The 23,073-nt window shown below is 36.2% G+C and overlaps 2 protein-coding genes across 2 annotated transcripts in view; one reads left to right on the forward strand and one right to left on the reverse strand.

Moving 5' to 3' along the window:
- The window catches only part of LOC145255725 (protein phosphatase 1B-like), a 466,557-nt gene that overhangs the window by 183,992 nt on the left and 259,492 nt on the right, over positions 1–23,073 (forward strand). The gene's annotated exons all lie outside the window — the stretch shown is intronic.
- On the reverse strand, positions 11,520–13,977 carry LOC145255523 (uncharacterized). The gene has a single exon (XM_080113984.1). The coding sequence runs from the start codon at positions 13,975–13,977 to the stop codon at positions 13,303–13,305; it is 675 nt and encodes a 224-aa protein (XP_079970110.1). The 3' UTR covers positions 11,520–13,302.

Below are 23,073 nucleotides of genomic sequence, written 5' to 3' on the forward strand. Positions count from 1 at the left end.
AAAACATTCATTCTTTCAACAGTAAATAAACGACATGTTTATCTATTCCAGCAATTGAGTCTTTGTTTCCTTCATTCCATTTGTTTCATAATTTTTCTTTTGTAACGGGATTAGGATTTATATATCCTAGTCCTCTACACGTTTTTGGCGAACGGTAAATTACTTGCTTTTTGCACAAGCAAGGTGTTTTTTTGTTTATTTTAATTCAATATCTTAGGACTTTACTTTACTAATTATCTTTGAAATAGACCCAGAAAACTAATATTTATCTAGCTGAATTGGTTAGTTCGCCGTGAAAACATTTTTCATAACTTTTTTTTTCACGTGAACAAATATTTTTGGGTTTTTATTACTGTACACATAGATTCGAAAAAGTTGTCAAAAAACAAATATATAACAAATAAATGTTATCAAAGGCAAGATAAGTTACTTTTCTACTTAACTGGATATGTTTTTAGTGTTTTTATTTAATGTAACATGTTTATTCAGCTCGGAAAACACAGTGTTTACCAATGTATTGGAAAGTTAAAAATGACGCCCGATACTCGTTAAAAAATTAAAAAAAGGAGTTAAAAATAAAGAACTAGACAAAATACTATTAAAAACCCACCGAATATATGTCAGCCTATGTCACGGTAACATATATTGAGCGAGTTTCTAACAGTATTTTGTCTAGTTTTTTTATTTTTAACTCCTTTTCCCACACTTACCGTGTCAAAGAGAGAGTCGGTCGCCATTTTTAACTTTCCAATACATCGGTAAACACTGTTTTTTGAGCTGAAATAAATATTTTACATTAAATGAAAACACTAAAAAATATCCAATTAGGTAGAAAAGTAACTTATCTTACCGTTGATAACATTTATTTGTTATATATTTCTATACTACCTCCCTGCACTGTTTGTGATCATGAGATCGGGGGAGGGGAGGATATAGGGAAAATTGTAGTGTGCATGATTAGCACGGGTGTCATTCGCTTGAGAAAAGAAAGAGAAACCTGACCGACACAAGACAAAAATGTGTCTTATCTAAATTGAGACGTGGTTGGCTCTCACAATATAAAAGCCAGCATTTCAGTCGAAAACGATTCCTTTTTGTCAGCTTGCCGTCTGTACGGTGTACTTTGCAATCTGGTGTCAGTTGAAGAAAGCTTGTTTGCGATAACACTGAAAAGAGAACAGGACAGATTTTTGTTATGTATGCTTTGCTTCGACACGGCGAACTTGGCGATCTGCAAATCATTCTTCTTTTTCTGTAACTCAAACATTCAACGATTAGAGATATAAGTAATTTAAATATGTAAAAACTATTAAATATTGACAACAACCTTCAACCATTATGGCAACCAGTTTCTGCAGGTAGTATTTTGATGGCAATCCCAAGAATAAGAATACAGCTGCTTGCAAGTTATGTCAAACCATCACATCAAAGGATGGCAATTCGGCAAAAACTTTTACGACTAATATGTTAAACCATCTTAGAAAGATTAATCCAAAAGAAGCAAAATTTGCAGATAAAAAGGGAAGCACAATGAATATTCAGGGACATTCTAGGAACAAGTGGCCTCCAGCGAAACACGAAACTACTATAGAATCAATATTGGCTAAAAAGAAAGTTTGGGATATTAATGACCACAAGTCACAAGAGATCCATTATCTGATAAGAGAAATGATTGTTGTTGACATTCAACCATGATCTGCAACATCTGACATTGGATTTAAAAGGCTTATTGCAAAATTTTGTTCAAATTACAGCGTTCCATCAAAAAAAGTACTTCACTGCAAAATAATTTTCGATATATTTACAAAAGTAAAGGAAAAATTCAATTGTCTCTTGCTGAAATTAGCAGCATTTCATGAACTACACACATTTGGACAGCTGCTACAAATAATGCTTCCTTTCTGAGTTTGACAGATTATTGGCTTTCAAATGACTTTGAACAGCGCAGAGCTGCATTTATAATTGTTCTATTTTCTGATGCATACATAGGTGCAAGAATAAGTGAAGAATTGCACAATGTTCTGGATGAGTATAAAATCTTCAATAAAGTTTTCTTAGTCTTGCAGGATTCAGATGAAATATGGTTGATGATGTCAGGGAATGTGGTTTAGAATAACTAACATACATTGTAACTCAGGCTGTGAAGACAACCATTGCATCTAACAGAAATACAGTTTCTCACCTTAATCACTTTCTATTAGCAAATTAACTGAAATACAAGATCAGTTTAATTTTGAAAAACAAACTCATTCAAGATATGACCACATGGTGGAATTCAACATACTATATGCTAAAAAAGAAATTTAGAACAACGAAAAGTAATATATACTATTGATAACAACTTACCAATAGGGACATGTTCAAAAACTTGTCCAGTTACTGAGTCTATTTGAGGAAATAAGTCACAGAACTTCAAACATATCAATGATAATATCTACAATTTTAGTCTGGAGATTATTTCCAAAGTAATTCTGATAGTTCTGATTTTAGTGAAATTCTTACCAATACAAAGAATCAATGGAAACAAGATTTTCATCCTAACTAAATGATAAAAACTTGTGTATGTCTACATTCCTAGATCCATGATTCAAATATTAATTTTAAAAGTTTGGCATAGAAAACATATTTAGAATTGGATTCTACATCTACTTCCACTGATGATAATGAAGCAGAATCGGCAAGTTACACTTCTTCAAACTCTGTTGAGGGCCAAGAAGATCAAAGTGAAAGTAAAACTGTATCTCTTTCAAGTCTGTTTGATGAATTAGTTTCAAATAAGCCTACAGAAACAAATCGAACTTAGAGCAAGTAGAAGCTAGATTAAACCAGGAAACTGCAACTGCAACAGAAATACAAGAATCACAATCTAAACGCAAAAAGAGTAAATCCCTATGGTTAAGTTCACAAAAGAACTTGATCATTATTTAACTTTACCACTACTCACAGCTATACGGTGAAGAAACGTGTGTAACCTTGTATGAAAACACACTGCGGTATTAACTTGAAATGGTGAGTTCTAAACATTTGCACATGAATGGCCTTGTTAGTTTCCTATACTGTCGATAGTTAGGAGAGAAAAAAACGTTTCCATTTTATTATATAATATGTGTGAAAAAGGCCAAAAGGAAAAACAATTAAACACGGAAAGAAATAACATTTTTACATAACTTTAAACTTTATGTTTAAATAACATGTTTTCTTCGAATTAGCAAAGTCTTCCGGAAAAAAAAGGTGGGGGATGAAATTTATTGGGAAATGGCGAAAAACACAGAAAAAGGAAGGTGTAAAACGAGATGATTTTGGCATGTACATAATTATTTTAAAGACACATAATTATTTTAAAAGACACATAATTATTTTAAAGACACATAATACTTTAAACGTGATTCTGTCAGATTAACTTAAACTTCTGAAACACCACCCAAACTCTCAAGCTTAATGGCCTACTCACAGAGCAACATCCTCATGAGACCCATTATATTAAGTATTGGCAGCATACCACATAAATTAATCAGAAAATTATCAGAAATACTCACTCCTTTCCTCAGTCCTATTAGTTCAGCCCATATAAAACACTCTCGAGATTTGCTACAAAAGACATCAATATGAAACACCTTACCATGTCTAGTCTTGATATCAAATTCCTTCAAATACACATAGCTAAATGCTTTAGATTCCTCAAAATTCATCTCATCAATTTCCCCTTCCTAATTATGCCATTTAATCGCACAACACTTTACTGCATTGAAAAATAAGGTTTTATATATTATAGTTAGTAATGAAAACAAAAATATAATTGATGCTTAATAATTTTGCATGTTGTATATGTTAATGTACAAAATTCTACTTAGTCATGGCTGATTAAATGAGAGCATTCTACCTCTGTGGATTGAATAAAGGGTTCCATTCCAAATTCTGTGTAGATTCCTGAGTTAGACAGAAAGATTGTCAAATTCAACACAAGATACATCCGAAGAATATCAGAGGTTATATCAATCAAAACATTGTGAAAATAACACTCAAAATGAGAACAGTAGTTTGAAGAATCCAAATAATATGAACTTGGTTTTAGAACAAACTCTGTTCAAAACGTAAGGTTTCATAGCCAAAAGTGAAACTGACAAAACTTGAAGGTTCTCCAAGTTAGTATGGCTCAAAATACTTAGATCTCATTAACATATGTTTATTCGTTTTCTACTGGAAATAGGTTTATAAATTAATTACTAATGAAACTTAGCATTGCAATCATTTAAAACATGAAAATTTTGCTCATGCAATCACATGGGTCTGAAGAGAAATAAATGTGCTGGAGTGTTGAAGAGACTTGTTATCACTTACACTTTCATAAATATTTTTATCCAGCTTTCTAGTGTCAAGGTAACAAAATAATGAGTTAAAATAACTAAGAATCTATGCTAATATGAGATTGTCAACAGTAGCAGTCACAATATTAACGATGTTTGTAATATTTGCTTAATGTGTAAGTTTGGTGCTGATTGGAACAAACACATAATTTCATAGGGATTTAACCAACCAGAAACAATCTTTTATGCAAGCAGAGCACTTGTTTCTAAAGGTTATTTAAGAGAGTGCACCAGTATAGTTCATCTTCTTTAGCTGCAGGAAGGTACTGCTGTGTAACTCAGTTCAACCGTTAAACTCTTTTCTTGACTTGCAAACCAAATCTGCTTAAGCCATAAGCTATTGGTGTTGACAAGAAAATTTCACTATTCAAGATGGTAATCTATCTGCATGTGGACTTCCTATCAATGCCAAGAGTTCATTTTATTTGCCAAGATATATCAACATACTGTAGTTGTGGCAGGTCTGTCTGCTGATGATTCCTCAGCATACTTCAGTCATTCACAATTCCATCGTCGCACACTGAAGACATGAAGGTCGATCATAGCATCTAAGTCAGCTTTGACCATTATGAGCCACGTTATCGGTTGAGCACCACTCTTCTTGCCCCATCTCAGTAGCGGTGTTGGGATTATTACCTTGTGAATCAGATCAATTGGTGGACAATGAAGGTTGTCTCCAAACCATCAGTCTCCTGATAAGAAGTGCTTGCATCATACATGAACTGTAGCATTTGGGATATGGTCAGAGATGCAAATCCTGAGAATGCGCCAAAGACACCATTAATCAAAGACTTTGAATGTCAACTACTTGCAGATGCCAGGTTTCACTGAGATATTTGAAGTTGTCAACTTTTTCAATACTTCCTCATTAAGGGATATAGCGACTCAGTGTGACAAAAGGCATTAATTTTCATACCAACCTACAAAGTTGTGCCACTGATATCATCAAGTGCAGTTTGTTTATCAGCATATGTCACCTAATACTGCAACATTGTCAGTGAAGTCTACATCAATGAATGTAAAGTTCTGTTCAATTTGTACACCTAAGATCCAGTCAATTATGTAGTTGAAAAGAACTAGTGAAAGAATGCAACCTTGACAAACACCAAACCAGACGTTGAGGAAATCAGAATCCTTGCGATAACAGCAGATCTTGGTTCTGGTACGTTTGTAGTAAGCTTTGATAAAGTTGAGCAGTTTTGTCAGGAACCCATCACACTTCATAATCTGCCACATACATTTGCGATCAACAGAATCGAATGTAGCTGTAAAATTAACAAAGCAGACAATAGTTGACATTTGATGGCACCAATGTTGCTCCAAACTCGGTGTAATGTGAAAATTTGGTTGATACAACCCTTGCCCTGATGAAATCCGCATTGGTTAGACCTAGTGTACTCATCACACTACTACTGGAAGCATCTAAGGAGGATAATTGCAAAAATTTCCAATACAACATCAATTAGGCTAATCACTCATATTTGTTGCAAACTTGTCTGTTGCGTTTTTATCAAGGAAGGAAACAAAAGTGAATTACTCCAATCATTGGGAATTTTTCCGGTTTTGCAGATGGAATGGAAAATTCAGTGGAGCCAGTTCACAGCATTATAATTTTCAGCTGGCAACCCATCCTCACCAGAAGCTTTGTTATTTTTCGGTTTCTTTATAAATTCAGCAATATCTGCAGCTGTGAGGACATCAGAATCACATTCATAAGGAATCATGATTTCTGGATGAGGAGGAAGACTTGTATAGACAGGTTGTGGTTTAAGAACTCTGCAAAGTGCTGATGTCAACGTTGGAATCTTTCCACCAGATTTGTGATAATGGCTACTGTTATATAGAGATAGGTAATCAACCTGGAATATTCTACATAAGTAACAGAGTCACTGGATTAACCGGACAGAGACTTCTCCCTGAACATTAACACGCTTTATTTGTCTCTATGTAAATACATAAATAAACTTCTTATTCACTATTCAAACCACAGTGTATATATTTATTTATTCCTTTCACAGAATACTTTATCTTTGATTGTCCATATAATAGGCCACCTTAGGACATATCAAATTGGCGACAGAGACGAGATACAAACACAGTAAAAAAAATAAAAATAAGCACGTGGTGAGCGCAAAATTTAAAAGAAAAAAAAAAAATTCTCAAAGAGTTTATATCCGATTAAGGAAATATTTCTTAGAAAGTGAAAGACGAGTATTCATGCAAGTACAAATAATTTTTATATTCTTATTGCCATTTTTCTTTGAACTTTCTTAAAAGTTGACGTCATATCGTCTCGTTTAGAAAAGCGATTTGGAGGTGCTTTGTTTTTGGTTAATACGATAAAATGAATTGTACTGTGGAAATTGTATTCTGTCATAAAGAAATTCGTAAAAGAAGTTTACGTGTATTTGAAAAAGACGAAAAGGATCTCTGAAAATTTGTAAACTATTGATATTTTGTGTGGTGAATTTTTTTTTTCTTTGAACATTTCTCAAGTGCTGACAATTTTTTTTTTCATGATGAGATCTGAAGGGGAACAGAGCTTATTTTTTGGAACAAAATTTTGTATATGTTGACTTTATATTTGTGTGTTTAAAAAAAAAAATGTCTTCCGAACAAATAACACAGTTGATGAAAACGTTAACTGAGAGCTTGATCGCTCAGGAAAAAGCTCAAATTGAATTTCAAAAACGGAAGCAAGAACATTTAGAATCACTCGTCATTCAGCAAACTACAGAGAATAGTCTATTATATGAAACTGCGTTGTCACAAAAATCTAAAAATGGCGCATTTAGATTTTTTTCGGCAGAGGGTATAGCCAACTCTCTAGCGGAGTTCAAATACGACCCAGAACGAGGTGATATGTTCCCTGCCTATTATTGTAGATAGAAGACGATTTTCACAAAAAGATGTGAGAAATGGTCGGACGAGGAAAGAATCACACTCCTACTTCAGAAATTGGGTGCGGAGGAAAACGCAAAATTTACGAATTTGATTTTACCAAAGAAACCGGAAGATATTTCTTTTTCGGAAACTGTTTTGTACTCGATATTTGGTGGAAGAGACAACCTTTTTCATACAAGGTATAAGTGCTTGAACATGCAAAAGGAAGAAACTGATGATACTGTTACATATGTGGGTAAAGTCAACGCCCAGTGTGAACTATTTAAATTAAAAGATTTGTCAGTTAACATGTTTAAGTGTTATATATTTGTTCAGGGACTGACAGCACAGAAGGACAAGGATTTAAGGTCAAGGATTTTATCGATTATGGAGCAAGATCTAGAAATTAACTTGCAAAAAGTGACAGAAGAATGTCATAAATTGATAAATATGAAAAGGAATACCACTAGGATAGAGAGGAAAACTATATCCCCCGTCCTAATGGTAAAACAAAAAACATTTCCCAAGAACAAAGGAAAAAGTTTTGAATGTTAGAGTTGTGCAGGTTCGCACTTAAGAAAAAATTGCCCTTTTAAAGACCAAACTTGTGCCAAATGTGGTTTAGTCGGGCACCATGCTTCCCAGTGCCGAACTAAACAAAATAAACAAAGACAAAAATTTAAGTCGAAAGTAAATGTGGTGTTGTCAAAAGAAAAAGTGAAACACGGAGGTAAAAGAAAATTTGTCAATACCAAAATAAATGGTCACATAGTGAAATTACTTTTGGATACAGGTAGCAATATTTCAATTATCGACAAAGTGACATGGAAGAGGATTGGGTGTCCAAAACTAGAAAAAAAATCATTTAAAATTGCCAAAGGAGTATCCGGCAAAAGATTAAAATTCATGGGAGAATTTAATTGCAGTGTATCCCTTGGATCAAACACTTTTTCTACAAACGTGTCAGTTGTTCCAGGTATAAATTCTTGCCTTTTCGGAATTGATTGGATCGTTTTGTTTGATTTATGGAAGCTACCCATAAATTCATTTTGTAACAGTGTGAGTGTAGCTGAAAAGAAAAAATTCCAAACAAAATGAGGATTTTCTTACGGTCTTAAAAAGTGAATTCCCCAGGGTTTTTTCTGAGGGGTTAGGTATGTATACTAAGACCAAAGTGAATTTTGAACTAAAATAAAATGTGAAATCTGTTTTTAAGCCAAAAAGAAACGTGCATTTTTCTTCAAAAGAAGACATTGAAATTGAACTGCAAAGACTGCAGGAAAATGGTGTAGTCGAAAAAGTTGACTATTCTGAGTGGGCAAGCCTCACTGTATATGTTAAAAAGAAAAATAAGAGGATTCGGGTATGTGCCGATTTTTCTACAGGCCTCAATGACTGTCTTATGGATCATAGTTATCCACTCCCATCTCCTGAAGACATTTTTACAAAGCTGAATCGAGGGAAAATTTTCTCCAAAATTGATTTATCTGAGGCTTACCTTCAGGTAAAAGTCAGTGAAGAATGTTCGAAGTATTTATGTATCGATAACCATTTAGGACTCTTCAGACTCAAAAGGCTCCAGCATTATTTCAGCAAATAATGGACACAATGTTTGCCGCTTTAGGTTTTGCAATCGCATATTTGGATGACATTCTTGTAAAGAGTAGAAATGTGCAGGAACATAAGGAGCATATCAGAACAGTTTTCCAAAGAATTGAGGAATTTGGTTTCAAATTGAATGCCAAAAAATGTGAATTTTTTTAAAACAGATAAAATATCTGGGTCAAATCATTGATAGCCAAGGCAGAAGACTGGATCCTCAGAGAACAGAAGCCATTGAGAGGATGTCAGCACCTAGCAATGTTGCCCAGTTACAATCTTTTTGGGGTTTAGCACAATATTATGCTATCTATATCCCAAAAATGCATAAGTTGAGAGCACCATTGAACGAATTATTAAAAAAAGGATGAAAATGGATTTGTTCAAAGGAGTGCCAAAGTGCATTTGAAGAGATTAAAAATGAGAGGAGATTGATATATAGATAGACCAAGAGTTTGTGCGTTTGGCATTTATACGTTTGACAGTTCTGTATGAACGGGAATGTTTCTATAAATATTGATACATATATTTCTTACATATTTTTGAGATGATGATTTTCACAAAGTTCTTATAATATAAATGGACAATACCTTTTCTGTTGAATCACAACACGAAGACACAGATACACAAAGATGATGACGTCCTTTATTTCATGACCGGTCCATGATTTCGCGTGAGGAATTCAAAGTTTCTTTACATGGCTTTTTCTTCTCTAACCTTTCGCTTCCAAGGTTTGACGTCAGCAGCCGTCTCTGACCTATCTCTCTCTCTCTCGGCTCTTTCTCCTCGACTCCTCTTCTCCCAGACTGCATCTAAAACTCTATCTATATTGAGAACTCGTCACGTTATTGCATGATTAAATATGTGCTCATAAAGCATGTTGGATGACATGTATCACGTTGCCAAACTTGACATGACCCTGAGTTCAGTAACCTATTTTTCGAGTAATATGTTTACAATTTCAGTCGACGATTAAATTCCTTATTTTAATTTTCATTTTTATAACAAAACAAATTTCATCATTACATTCCTTTTCCAATAACAAATATGTAAGCTAAACAATTGCAATTCCACATTCCTTATTTCAATAAAATTCTGTATTTATTTTAACTTATGATTGGAATTTTCAATTCCAAATCTAGCTTCGCAAGTTTGAATCCTTGACTATCCTATTTCATATTTGCATTTAACTAATTCCCTATTTTTTTACTTACATGAAAAGGGGACAGCTCTTTATCATGTAACATCCCTTCCTCTCATTTTTAAAAAAAAAAAATGCACGCATTTTTAAATTTTAGTACATTTATTTTATATATATATATATATATATATATATATATATATATATATATATATATATATATAACCACTTGGCTAAGAAAGATCTGACACCATAAAACAAAAACAAAAACTTTTTTTCTCCAAGTCAGCCCTTTTTCAACTGACTTCATAATTTTATTTTTTAGACCAGACTCTCTATCTAATCTCCCTGGCATATTCCTTTGGGATGTAGGATAGTACCTCCTATAACTCACATCAGCTGCTTCATCCAGCCACCCTTATGCCGTAAACTGGTCTCATTTTACCTCTTTACAAAATCGACGACTCTTCGTCCGAATGTGTCCTTGATCCTTTCTTCCATATGGTTGTTCTATTAATTAGAGCTTTGTTTTCGTTTTGTAACTAACTTATCTTTTTAGGACATTCTTACAGCTCATTTATCTTTGTGTTTGGCTTCCAAAGTTTAAGATATACCTTTCATCCACTGATTCGCTCGGATTTCCTTGCTTGGACCCTTGGAACTTGATGAAAACCTAGAAATATCACCCTTAACTAACTAAAACCTTTTGCGACAAAATACCTATTTGCGCATTAAATGGCCCGCTTTTTGTGATTTTTCTTTTTTTTTTCATCAGAGCATCCAAGATCCAGCAGAGATATCCCACATTCATGCCTCTCTAAAAAAAATCTAAGGTTATATCTTCTCACGTACCTACGGTATATTTTTCTTTTCTCTCCCCTCATTAAGCTATATGTGATTTGCCCACGGTACTGCCTCTCATATAGTTCCCTGGTACCCTTAAGGATTCTCATATCCTCTCCACGCCTGTCTCTAATTAATTAAGTCAAGTCTTACCTCCTGCTTGGAATCGTCACGTGCAATCAGCTTTTTTTTTCAAGCACTTAATTACCACAGGGTCCATCTTATTCTCCTATGGGCCATCTCTCTTTTGGCTTATCACATCTGTAAAACCTTCTCAAAATTACCCGTTTACGCAATTGTTTTTTTTTTTGTCCCATTCCTAAAATTCTAATTTATTTCTAAGCCGACCATTCATCTTAATTAATCTTATTTTCTCCTAGATCATTTCAATTCTAATGTATATACCTAATAATGACTTTGAATTTCTGTCGCAAAAAAACATAACATTTACATACATTTAAGACATTTTACAATATAAAAACATTTTCAAAAAAAAAAATGTTACATTATGCATTTAAACTATGATTTTCACAAACAGTTGTAACTTTTCTCAAGAAAAGAAAGAAAAAAAATTTTTCTTTTCTGTAACACAAAGTCCGTTAACACGAAAACAATAAATTGTCCCTTTTTTCAAAGACAAAACAATTAACCACATTAAAATCTGGAAAGTTCACATTTCTGCATCCTTCTTTTTGACAATAGCATATTTTCGTTTCCGAACGAAACACTTTTAAAATTTTTTGATTGACATATGTAAACATTCTTCTAGCAAACATATTTGATACCAATTTTTATGAATGACATACTGACTTAATTTTTGTCTGTGTTTGTGTGAGTTTATCAAGACAATTTATTAACCGAATTCAACAATTATCAAAACAAAATTTCTTGTCTCGTGTAATATATCTTGAAATAACAATCTCTTTTTTTTTCTGCTTAAACTTTCTGCATGTGTGTGTATATTTAAATCATCTTTAAATGAATAAAATGCATGATGAAAAAAAAATTTTTTTTCCATTCATGTTTTCTATTTGCAGCATATTGGCTCTTTCAGTATTCAAACCACAGTGTATATATTTATTTGTTCCTTTCACAGAATACTTTATCTTTGATTATCCGTATAATAGGCCACCTTAGGACATATCAGCTACCTGTTTATTAAGTAAAGTGTAGTTTACACTATACAAGACAGGGAAGATCGGATCATTGCTATTTTTTGCATTCTGTGTTTCTGCAGCCAGAGCAATTGTTGCAAGATCCATTCCTTTCGATGATGATTAGAAGCATGTAGTTCTTTATGAGCTGCTTCTTAAACATTTGCTATTTATTTGCTCCTTTGCTGATGCATCCGGATGCGGCAGTAAGAAACCATCAAAACGATTTTTAATTTCAACCTGAAAACGTTGCATTGAAGTTTATCAGCATATAATCTTAATGAAGATTGAGACTTAGAGATAGCTTTAAACCACAGTTAAAGCTTGGCATGTACAAGCATATGATATGAACCATTAATATTTCTTGTTTCAGCACCTCTGAACATGTGCAAGTCTAGAACACAGCTGCTCCATCTAGAACAAACTAAAATGTCGATTTGGCTAGATAACATTATTGTGTGCTGTTACAGTGTCACAGGTGCTGAAAGCATGTATCTCTCTCTTGGCGAACCCTCAGTGATGAGGATGGTGGTTGTGTTCTAGGTTCTGGTGTGTGTGGAGGTGGTTTAAAAGGCCAATCCTGGCCTTGAACTGCCTTTTACAGTGAAGGCAGGTAGTTCCATTTTCATTTAGAGGGTTAGCTTAAGGGTGCTCTTCTCTCTCCCTCCTTCTCTTTCTCTTTCTCCTCGAGGCCACATGTCAGTTGGTCTAAAAGGTGTCTGTGCTTTTGGTGATGGTCTGCCTCCAGGTTGTCCTATCCTTGGTCTAATAATTGATAATCATAATTCAATCATCGATTGTCTAATCTAAGGGCCTGATGACATCATGCAATGACCCATCTCGTTTTCAGTCATCAGCTGTTGTAGGGTAAGGAAATTTGGTTGTGCAGACCAAGCTTTACTCAACTTAAACCCAAGGTACAGCCTGCAATACAAAAGTACATAACGCTCCTGAGACATATTGTAAAGACAGTGACATATGAACAATGTACATATACAACAATAAATAGTGAGGTAAAGTAAGTAATGAAAGCGAGACACCCATATGTCTGCACCGATGCTGAGCTTGTTTCCCGCCAGTCTCCAAAACATAAACAAATATGAAAACGCTCGCTAGCGAAGTATGAAAATGTCACAGTAACAACAAAGTTAACCTACAAAAACAATATAACATTCTTCCCTCCTAGAAAGAAAATGATAGCACTGTAGGTATGCGCTGACACAGCAGACCTTAGACAAACTAGAACAGAATTAATAATATACTCAAACACATGTACACATCACCCCTCCTTTCAGCCAAAGACATCTATACACCTGATTTAGTCCCAGCCATAGCGTATAGGAGGTTTTGAGATATAAGTAGATTTCCTTGTTTCACATGGAGTGTCATTTTCACAGTTCAAGTGTTGTACCTCCTCAGCAGCAGTCTCCTCCTGCACTGAGGCTGTCTGATCCTCTACGTTAGGTACCACAGGTGTTAGATGATTCTGTCCAGGTTCCTTAAGGTAAGTTCCTTGAATAGTTGAGGTGTCAGGACACCGGGCTAGATCACGGACAGATACCATAGACTCTCGCCTGTCAGAGTACCTGATGGTGGCATAGGTGGGATTGCAGTCAAGAAGTTCAACCTGATCCACAAGAGGGTCATTCTTGCTGCTTCTTACAAACCATCGCAGCAACACAGTACCAGGTGTCATTAACCAAGAGGGTAGAGAGTTTCCATGAGTTGAACGTCGTTGAAATGTAAAGAACCTTTCATGTGGCGTGGTGTTGGTAGAGGTACATAAGAGTGATCTTAAGGAGTGCAGCACATCTGGAAGAACCAGGTCCCAGTGAATATCAGGCAAGTTATGGGACTTGAGAGCTAATTTGACAGATTTCCAAACTATGCCATTATATCGTTCCACTTGAGAGTTGCCTGTGGAGTGGTATGGGGTCGTGCGACTGGTTGCAACTCCCTTTTGCGAAAGGTAGTCTTTTAGGTCCTTAGACATGAAGGAAGTCCCTTAGTCAGAATGAATGTAGTGTGGCATTCCACAAAGAGTAAAGATCTGCTCCAGACATTTTATCACTGTCGAAGTGTTCATATTAGGACAAGGGAATGCGAAGGGGAAGCGTGAATACTCATCAACCATTGTCAGCATATAAGGGTTATGTGAAGCAGTAGGTAAGGGTCCCTTGAAGTGAATGCTGAGCCGCTCCATCGGTTGTGTTGCTTTTATTAGCCTCCCTTCTGCAGGATTGTAAAACCGAGGTTTTAAGTCTGCACAGATCCTGCAGGAAGCACAAGTCCTCTTCACTTCCTCTGTGGAAAAGGGGAGATTTTTTGTTCTCACAAAATGCAGCAGTCTGGTTACCCCTGGATGACAAAGTCCATTATGAAGATCTGTGAGGGTTGATGATGTAAAAGCTGAACAACAAAATGCTCGAGTGAGAGTATCTGGCACCACATTTTCCTTCCCTGGTCGAGATCTTATAGTATAACCGAAGCTCCAGTCTCCATTCTTGGATCTTGCTATTCTTGATCTTGGTACGTTTTCTACGGTCAAACATGAATGCCACAGAACGTTGATCAGTCACAAGGTTGAAGTGACGACGTGCGAAGAAGTGGCTCCATTTCCTTACTGCTTCAATAATAGCAGTAGCCTCCTTGTCGACTATGTGGTAATGCAGCTCACTCCCTTGTAGTGTCCTGGACATAAAAGCAACAGGTCTGCCTCCCTGGTTGAGTACTGCAGAAACAGCAACATCAGATGCATCACACTCAACCTCAAAGGGCAGGTTTTCATCCACAGAGTGAAGAGTGGCCGCCTCTAGTTCGCCTTTTAGCTCATTAAATGTTTGTAGTGCTTTTTCATCAAGTGGAAACTTTCTTACTTTCACCAACGGTTGTATTTTCTGCGAGAAGTTTTGAATCCATTTAGCATAATAGACAAACATTCCTAGTGTCCTTTTTAAAGATCCAGCATTTGATGGTGCTGGAAGCTCCTGTAAAGGACGAAGTCTCTCAGGATCTGGCCTTATGACTCCCTCCCCCACACAGTACCCAAGAACATTGATGGAGTTCACAGATTTTATAGTTTTTGACTCATTAAGGGTTATGTTCCTCTGACTGACAACCTTCAAAAAGCGTTGCACATTTTGGTCGTGCTCCTCTTGCTTGTGACCAGCAATATTATCAAGGTATGGGAAGGTATCTTGCAAGTGTTCATCCTTGATTAACTTGTCCATAACCCGCTGAAAAATGGCTACACCATTTGTGACTCCAAACGGCACCCTGCAAAACTGGTATAGGCAACCATTGGCTTCAAAGGCAGTGTATTTCCTCTCGGCCTCCTTTAATGGTATCTGATGGTAAGCACTTTTCAGGTCGAAAGTAAAGAATACACTGTATTTTACCAAGTTGTTGACCATCTCATCAATTCTTGGAAGGGGGTACGTATCCAGTTCTGTGTACTGATTAATTGTCTGTGAGTAGTCAATACACATTCGTTTCTTGTGTCTGTGTGTGGGATCCTTCACCACTACAACTTGAGCTCACCAAGGGGATAAACTAGTCTCAATTATGTCTTCTTTGAGTAATCTGTTTACTTCTTCCCCAATAAATTCTTGGTCTTCCTTACAGAAGCGTCTTGACCTGGAAGAAATCGGCTTGCAATTAGGTGATAAATTAGGGAACAGAGAGGGCTCATCTAATGATGCTGTAGCAAGAGTACAGTATGCATTGTCTCCCTTCAGTCAACTCAGGCCTGGGTCCTCCATACTCAAACTTTACACTCAAATGCATCTGCTGGAAATCCTGACCAAGGATCAAGTCTGAACAAAGATCTTTCATTATTCCTAGTCGTATACCTGAATAGTATTGGTTATTAGGGTTGCTATTACAAATCCTGCTATTACAAATCCTGGAGAACTAGTTGTCAGAGATTTCTGGGCCAAAGAGATACCTCTACTGGTTTTGTGCACTTTCAGCCCTAACTCCCGGGCAACCCGCTCATCAATGTAGCTGCCCATGCTGCAAGAATCCACGAGAGCACTCACCCTCCGACCACCAATGGTTGCCGAGGCAGCAGTCTTCGAGAGACCCTGGGGAACATTAGTGGCCAAAATATGAGAGGTGGAGCCGAAAGTTGTGGCCATTAAGCCTAAGGACACCCTTGACTTGAACTCGCCCGACTTACACACCCGGGCAAAATACCCCTTTTTGGCACATTTGTTACAAGTAGCCTCACGTGCTGGGCAGCGATTCCGTCCATGGTAAGGACCACCACTAAAGAAGCACTTTTTGGTATTACTACAGGTTGCAGCCACTGCTGATTTCTCAGATGCCAGCACTTCCTGAGCTCCACCCTCCTCAGTAGTAGTCGCCGAAGAACCTTCCGAGGTCCGTGAAGCAACTACAGCAGCAGTGTGAGCAGTCCATGGAGTATAGGCATCAGCATTACACTGAGGCAGGTCTAGTATGTAGGCTCTGTTGTAAGCAGCCTGCAGATCAAGAGTGTCACTTTCAAGGAGGCGTTGGCGTATCAGGGGTGAGGCAATTGTTATGTAACGGATGTCTGGGACCATCCGATACATAACGGTTAAAATAAACCTTTTTAAGAAACTTGAAAGGAGGGCATCGAATATCGATTGTCCACAAGTGACAAAAGTAATTACGGCGTAAACAGAAAAATCGGACGACGATTTTTTGTTTACAAAGTAAAGTGATTGTGGGAGAGATCGCATATTTTGCTGGAATGGCACATTCCTTTGCGAGAACAAAGAAAGATTGGAATGTCCTGGAAAAAACAATTATGGTCAAGGCTGGAACGTATTGTATAGACACGTGCAATAAACAAAAACAATAGTCGCCCGACTAAGAAAAAATGGGTTACTGGAGATCTGGGTCAAATGCAAGCAATGCATTTGTAAACAAAGCTAAAACTTGCCTGGGAATTGAAGAATCAATTAACGACAATAAATGAATTAACCAATCAAATGCAAGCCAGCGGAGACCGTAATAGTGGAAAAATACGGGAACAAAAAAATCCTGTGAATATAACGATGTGATTTTTGGAGTCAGAGAGCAGAAGTAGGTCTGAGGACCACCGAAGGACGTGCGATTGTCGAAGTGAAATCGCGTTCTCCCCCCTCCGATCGCTAAATGAAAGGAAAGCCAAGCCGCAGAAATTAACTATTTGATAAAATGTATGTAAGGCTTTAGTTAAAAATACATTTTAATACGAAAAGCAATCGTGACTTACGTCTTTCCTTTATGTTCTGAGTTACGGCTGATTGTTATGTGCATGTAAAAACTTTGTTTCAGATACCGTCGTTGTTATGACAAAGCTGGACAATTGATAAGTCAGCTCGAATGAAAAATGCCCGGTCAAGGGGGAAATAACCATGCTGTCTTAGCAGTTGCCATGACAACCGTTTAGCTCGGATCGTAAACAAGTTACACTAGCGGATGATCAAGGAAATTGAAAGCTACTACGCTTTTGTTACAAACCTACTAACTACGACCGTTCCCAACCTGGGGTGCTGCGCAACGTAACACAATGCCATTGATAAAAGCATCGCAAATTGATTGGTACTTTTCCGCACTCACAGCCTTGCTTAACTTACGGAGTTCTCTGAGAAACCCGTCAAGGGATTCACCCGGCTTCTGCTGTCTAGTTGCTAAGAGGTGTCTAGCAAAGATTTCATTGGGAGTTTTTACATATAATTTTTGCAGAGTAGAGATAGCAGAATCATAGTCTTCACAGTCTTCAATGTTATGGGTCATACAGTTGACCAACGTCCGGAACGTATCTGGAGCCTTGTCCCCGCACTCCTCAATGAAGTTCTTGAAGGTTCTTCCAGATGTGCTGCACTCCTTCGCTGCTGATGGAGCGCTGGGGTCGATGTCTAAGCACGTGGGCTGGAGCACTTTCTCCATGGTTGGTCGTAAGTTGAGTAAATTGTTGTAGGGTAAGGAAACTTGGTTGTGCAGACCAAGCTTTACTCAACTTAAACCCAAGGTACAGCCTGCAATACAAAAGTACATAACGCTCCTGAGACATATTGTAAAGACAGTGACATATGAACAATGTACATATACAACAATAAATAAATAGTGAGGTAAAGTAATGAAAGCGAGACACCCATATGTCTGCACCGATGCTGAGCTTGTTTCCCGCCAGTCTCCAAAACATAAACAAATATGAAAACGCTCGCTAACGAAGTATGAAAATGTCACAGTAACAACAAAGTTAACCTACAAAACCAATATAACACCAGCTATGATTAAGCATAAGAATTTTACGTAAATTGAGCACCCACACGTGTAAAACTTGAATTTAAGCCGCTGAAATACACATTTGCCGAATTTTTGTTGAAGGAGCGTCAACGTGTGGGTGCTCAATTTACGTAAAATTCTTCATATCTTGGAAACTACTCGTTTGCTGGAATTTTAAACGTTATTTTCGTTTTCAACATCCTCAAAAACTTATAAATGTCTTAATTTTCCAAGTTTTTTTTCTATAGTGTGGAAAGTCGATTGTCTGCCCCCTTGCTGATCTTATATTTCCCAATAGATGTCGCTAGCAGTGTATCATTCAAAAACAAGATGGTGGGAAGTTTTTCATCGATAAAATTTCTCATAATATTTGATTTTCTTAAATAAAAAAAAACTACTTGATCGATTTACGTGATTTTTGGAATATGACATTTTCATGCAGTGACAAGTACGTACATTATAAAGACTTTTTTCAGATTTTTATAGTAAAAAAGATTACTAGTGGCCCATTTATAGACTTGCACCAAAATTTTGTAAAATATTTATACGAAAAAAGCCATTTTAAAATCTTTGATAAATAAATTAACAATTTTTTTTAGCGAGCCGAATAATGCATGACCATTATTAAACAGGACATGCTTTGAAGAATCGATACAAAAAAAAATCGATAAATATTGTGCCCTTTGTGTTAAAAAATAGCATCCTTTTTTCGATCCCGTTTGAAAACGTTTGCCGCCTTTCGACCACGGTGGACCAAACGCGCTGAAATAATTTTTTTTTATTCTGCTTTAAATTGCCCCCCCCTCCATTTTGGGGAGCCTGGTCCCCACATACATACACATTAAAAACCAAACTCATACAAATGGTCACCCATCTGGTACTGGCCAGCCTCAGCGTTAATAATACATTGAAATTTTCGTCACTGAAAAATAAGTTTTTTTTTTGGGCCTGTTTGGTCTTCCATAGTTTGTATCAAATACAAACGTAAAAATTGTCGATCTAGACTCTAGATCGACGCGAAGTAACTGGTTGCCTATATGAATAAGTGGAATTATTTGAAATCCAGGTACTTATATTATAATATTTTTGCATATTCTCATAGAAAATCATCCTAAATCTTAGTTAGACAACAAATAAATAAATTAATTATTTCAAAAACCTTTTTTTTTTTTTAAATATTTATGTACGTTTTTTGTGCAAGACAAAAAATGTCAATTGTTAACTTTTTGGGAAAATTTAACATTTAAAATTTAATTAAAAATGGTAGAAAAAGTTTTACATTATTCTGTTTTCTATATGATAAAATTCAGGGTTTTATCTTTCTGGAAAAAAAAAGTTACTCAGAAATAATGGATTTTAATAAATGTAATTTCGTTTTAAAAAACAACAACAACTTGATTTTGCGGCCATTTTTGGCGGTGCCTAGTTTTATTCTTTTTATCAAACAAAAATAGAACTTTTATAATGGCATATATTATGGACTGTTTTTTAAACTTCGAAATTTAAAAATTAAAGTTAGTTTTATTTAAAAAAAAAAAAAAAAGACGAGGTGTTTTTTTTTTCAATTAAATTATAAACTTTATTTGAACTTTCAACAAACTTTTATAGACATAAAAATAGACTTTATAGATATTTTATAATAATTTTTAAAAAATATATTTAACGAAAAGTTTTTATCATTTCATTGTTGAATAAAATTTCAAAGTGATAAATGGTGAAAAAAAATATCCCAAAAAGAAAAAACACCTCGTCTTTTTTTTTTTTTTTAAATAAAACTTTAATTTTAAGATTCCGATGTTTGAAAAACAGTCCATAATATATATTTCATTATAAAAGTTATATTTTTGTTTGATAAAATAAATAAAACAGTTAATAAATACAAAAAAAAACAAAAAAAACAAAAAAACAGTCCATTAAGTTAAAATAAAGACTGTTCGAATAAAACTTATTAAAAAAAGGCTCATTCTTTAACATATGGTATTATTACCATACATTAACATGGGTACTAATTAGAGGTCACCATTTCGGTAGGCTCCCACTTCGGGGCGCCTCCGATAACAGGGAGAACTGGAGCGCTGAAATAGAAAGAAATACTGGTAAAAGAAGACATTGTCTTCTTTTAAAAATGAGGACGTGTAACGCGACTTTGTTATGAATTCATGAGGTTTTACATATCCAATATATATGTGTGTTTTCCCGAAACTCGGGTTACAAAGAAAGACAGTGCATTTTGTAAAGTCTGTATTAATGTTCAATGCTCCTCTTGGCTACCTAACGGGAGCTGAGGAGTGAGGCGTGTGCTCTGTCTCTAGTCGCTGTAGAAGTAAGGACGTTTCCTTCACTCGAATGTCCCACATAAACCGTTCTCGCTTTTCATTGGCTGGAACCTCTGATGACGTATAAGAAGAAAGGAAGGAAAAGAGAAAAGAGTAGGGAGAAAGAGAGAACTAAGGTGAGAATACAGCCTAGTCTCGTAGTAGTAGCAGCTCGCTCCAATTAACAGGGTTAAGTAACTTATACTCAATTATTAAATCTGTTCTTTGTTTAAAAATAAAAGTATTCGTTTTTCTTCTTCCATGTCACCTTCCTTCCTGCTCTAGACTTATATGTGTCAGTAGCAATTCCATCTTCGACTTTGTCGGTATCGTCTGTCCTAATAATCTTATCACTAGTATTAACTTTATCTTTCTGTGACTTCTCCGTCTATCTAATTTTATTACTAATAGTTGGTTCTATATACGGTTTTAATCTATCTATCGATACGTGTGTGTGTGAGTACCGTTGTTCATGTTGATCCGGAAATGCTTGTCTGATCGAGTCAACACTTTATAAGGACCTGAGTAAGGTGCTTCTAACAGTTTTCTAACTCGATCGACCCTGAGCCATACTTTTTCACAGGACCGTAAGGTTTTTGGTATGAAAGTTTTTGAATTGTCGTGGATATGTCCTTTTCCATTGTTGAGTACATCAATTTGGGACATCCATTCACACAAATTACGTATGTACTTACTATTAACTGGAGTCTCTCCTGCTCTCTGTTTGTGTATTAACTGCTGAGGAATCAATATCGGAGCTCCAGTAACAGATGTAAAAGGGGAAAAACCTGATTCGTTAGGGGTGCTACGTATACCAAGTAGAATCACCGGTATGGCTTTCATCCATGATTCTTTGCGAGCTATTATAGCTGCTTTAAGAGTACGGTGTGCTCTTTCGATCATCCCGTTACTTTGAGGGTGATACGAAGTTGTCCTCAATCGGTAAAAACCTACTACCTTGGCTAATTCCTGGAACAACTCGCTCTCAAACTGACTACCTCTGTCAGTTACAACATGCAATGGGACTCCAAATCTGGATATCCATGCATTGATAAATGCCTCTGCTACCGACTGTGCAGTTATTTCAGTCATAGGCTGTACTTCAATCCAGCGAGTTGCACGGTCGATGCAGGTAAGCAAGTATTTGTAAGGACTTAGGTAAGGGTCAGACTTATTGCGCGTTAAGGGCAAGGGACCAACAATATCAATATGTACCGTCTGGAAACGTGCAGATGGTAACTCGAATTCTTGGACCACAGACTTTGTGTGTCTGTTAACTTTTGCTTGCTGACACTCTATGCATTCTGCACAGAATTGCTTAATTGTTCTATCTAAGCTGGGCCAAAAGTATCTGGACTTAACCAGTTTAATAGACGCTCCCGTACTAGGATGTGCTAAGCTATGTAAACTGTTGAAAATAGCCTAACGAAGTTCTTTTGGGATAAACGGTCTGGGGTACTTCGTCAAAATATCACACAGGACTGAACCGATTTCCTTCGACACACAATATTCTTTTAAATCAGTGTATGACTTTATCTCGTCATCACCTCTTTGTGTCTCTGCTATTTCAGCCAAATCGCATGAATCTATCTGCACAGCTAATGCAGGCCGAGACATACAGTCTGCAACTATATTCTCAGCTCCTTTAATATACTCCACGTCAGCAATATATTCGGCAAGTACTGACAAGTGTCGTTGTTGTCGATCTGTCTTTGCCAGTGTCTGACTGTAAAATGCTCCACACAGTGGCTTATGATCAGTGAATAATGTCACGTGGCGACCTTCTATGAGGTGGCGGAAATGTATCACTGAAAAATAAGCTGCCAGTAGCTCTCTGTCAAATGTGGAATACTTAGTTTGGGCTTGGGAAAATTTTTTGGAAAAGAAACCTATAGGTACTGGTTTCTTATCTACCAACTGGTGCAATGCAGCACCCGCAGCAAATTGGCTAGCATCTGTAACTAGGTGGTACTCCGTAGTTGAAGACTGTGGATGAGCTAACGCCATTAATTCAGACAACTTGCTTACTATTGCTTTGAAAGCGTGAGTTTCTTCCTCATTAAGCTCGGTCTTTGCTTCCAGATCAAACCTTATTCGTTCAGTTAACGGTAAAACTATGGATGCATAATTAGGGACTAACTTACGGTAAAAACCTGTCATCCCCAGAAATCTGCGTAAGCTTTTTGAGTCCTTAGGGACTGGAAAATTTTCCAACTCTTTAATTTTCCTTGAAGTAGGCAATAAACCTTCTTTGTTTACGTGGAAGCCTAAAAAGTCTAACTCTGGTACTCCAAATACACTCTTATCTAAGGAAATCTTTCAATTGTTATCGCTAAGGATTCTAAATACTCTACCTAAGTCTTCCTTGTGTTGTTGTTTGCTATCGCTAAAGACTAATATGTCATCTAGGTATATAAATACGCAGTCTAACTTTAAAAATATCTTGTCCATAAAACGCTGAAATGTAGCCACAGCATTCTTTAAACCAAATGGCATGTAATTAAACTCAAACA

Source organism: Euprymna scolopes, chromosome 31 (assembly GCF_053919585.1).
Source record: "Euprymna scolopes isolate OS-2025 chromosome 31, ASM5391958v1, whole genome shotgun sequence".
In the NCBI taxonomy this organism is placed as follows: Eukaryota; Metazoa; Mollusca; class Cephalopoda; order Sepiida; family Sepiolidae; genus Euprymna; species Euprymna scolopes.

Bases quoted from the DNA above. Each gene is read 5' to 3' on its own strand.
- LOC145255523 (XM_080113984.1), bottom strand. From the start codon at position 13,977: ATGTCTAAGGACCTAAAAGACTACCTTTCGCAAAAGGGAGTTGCAACC.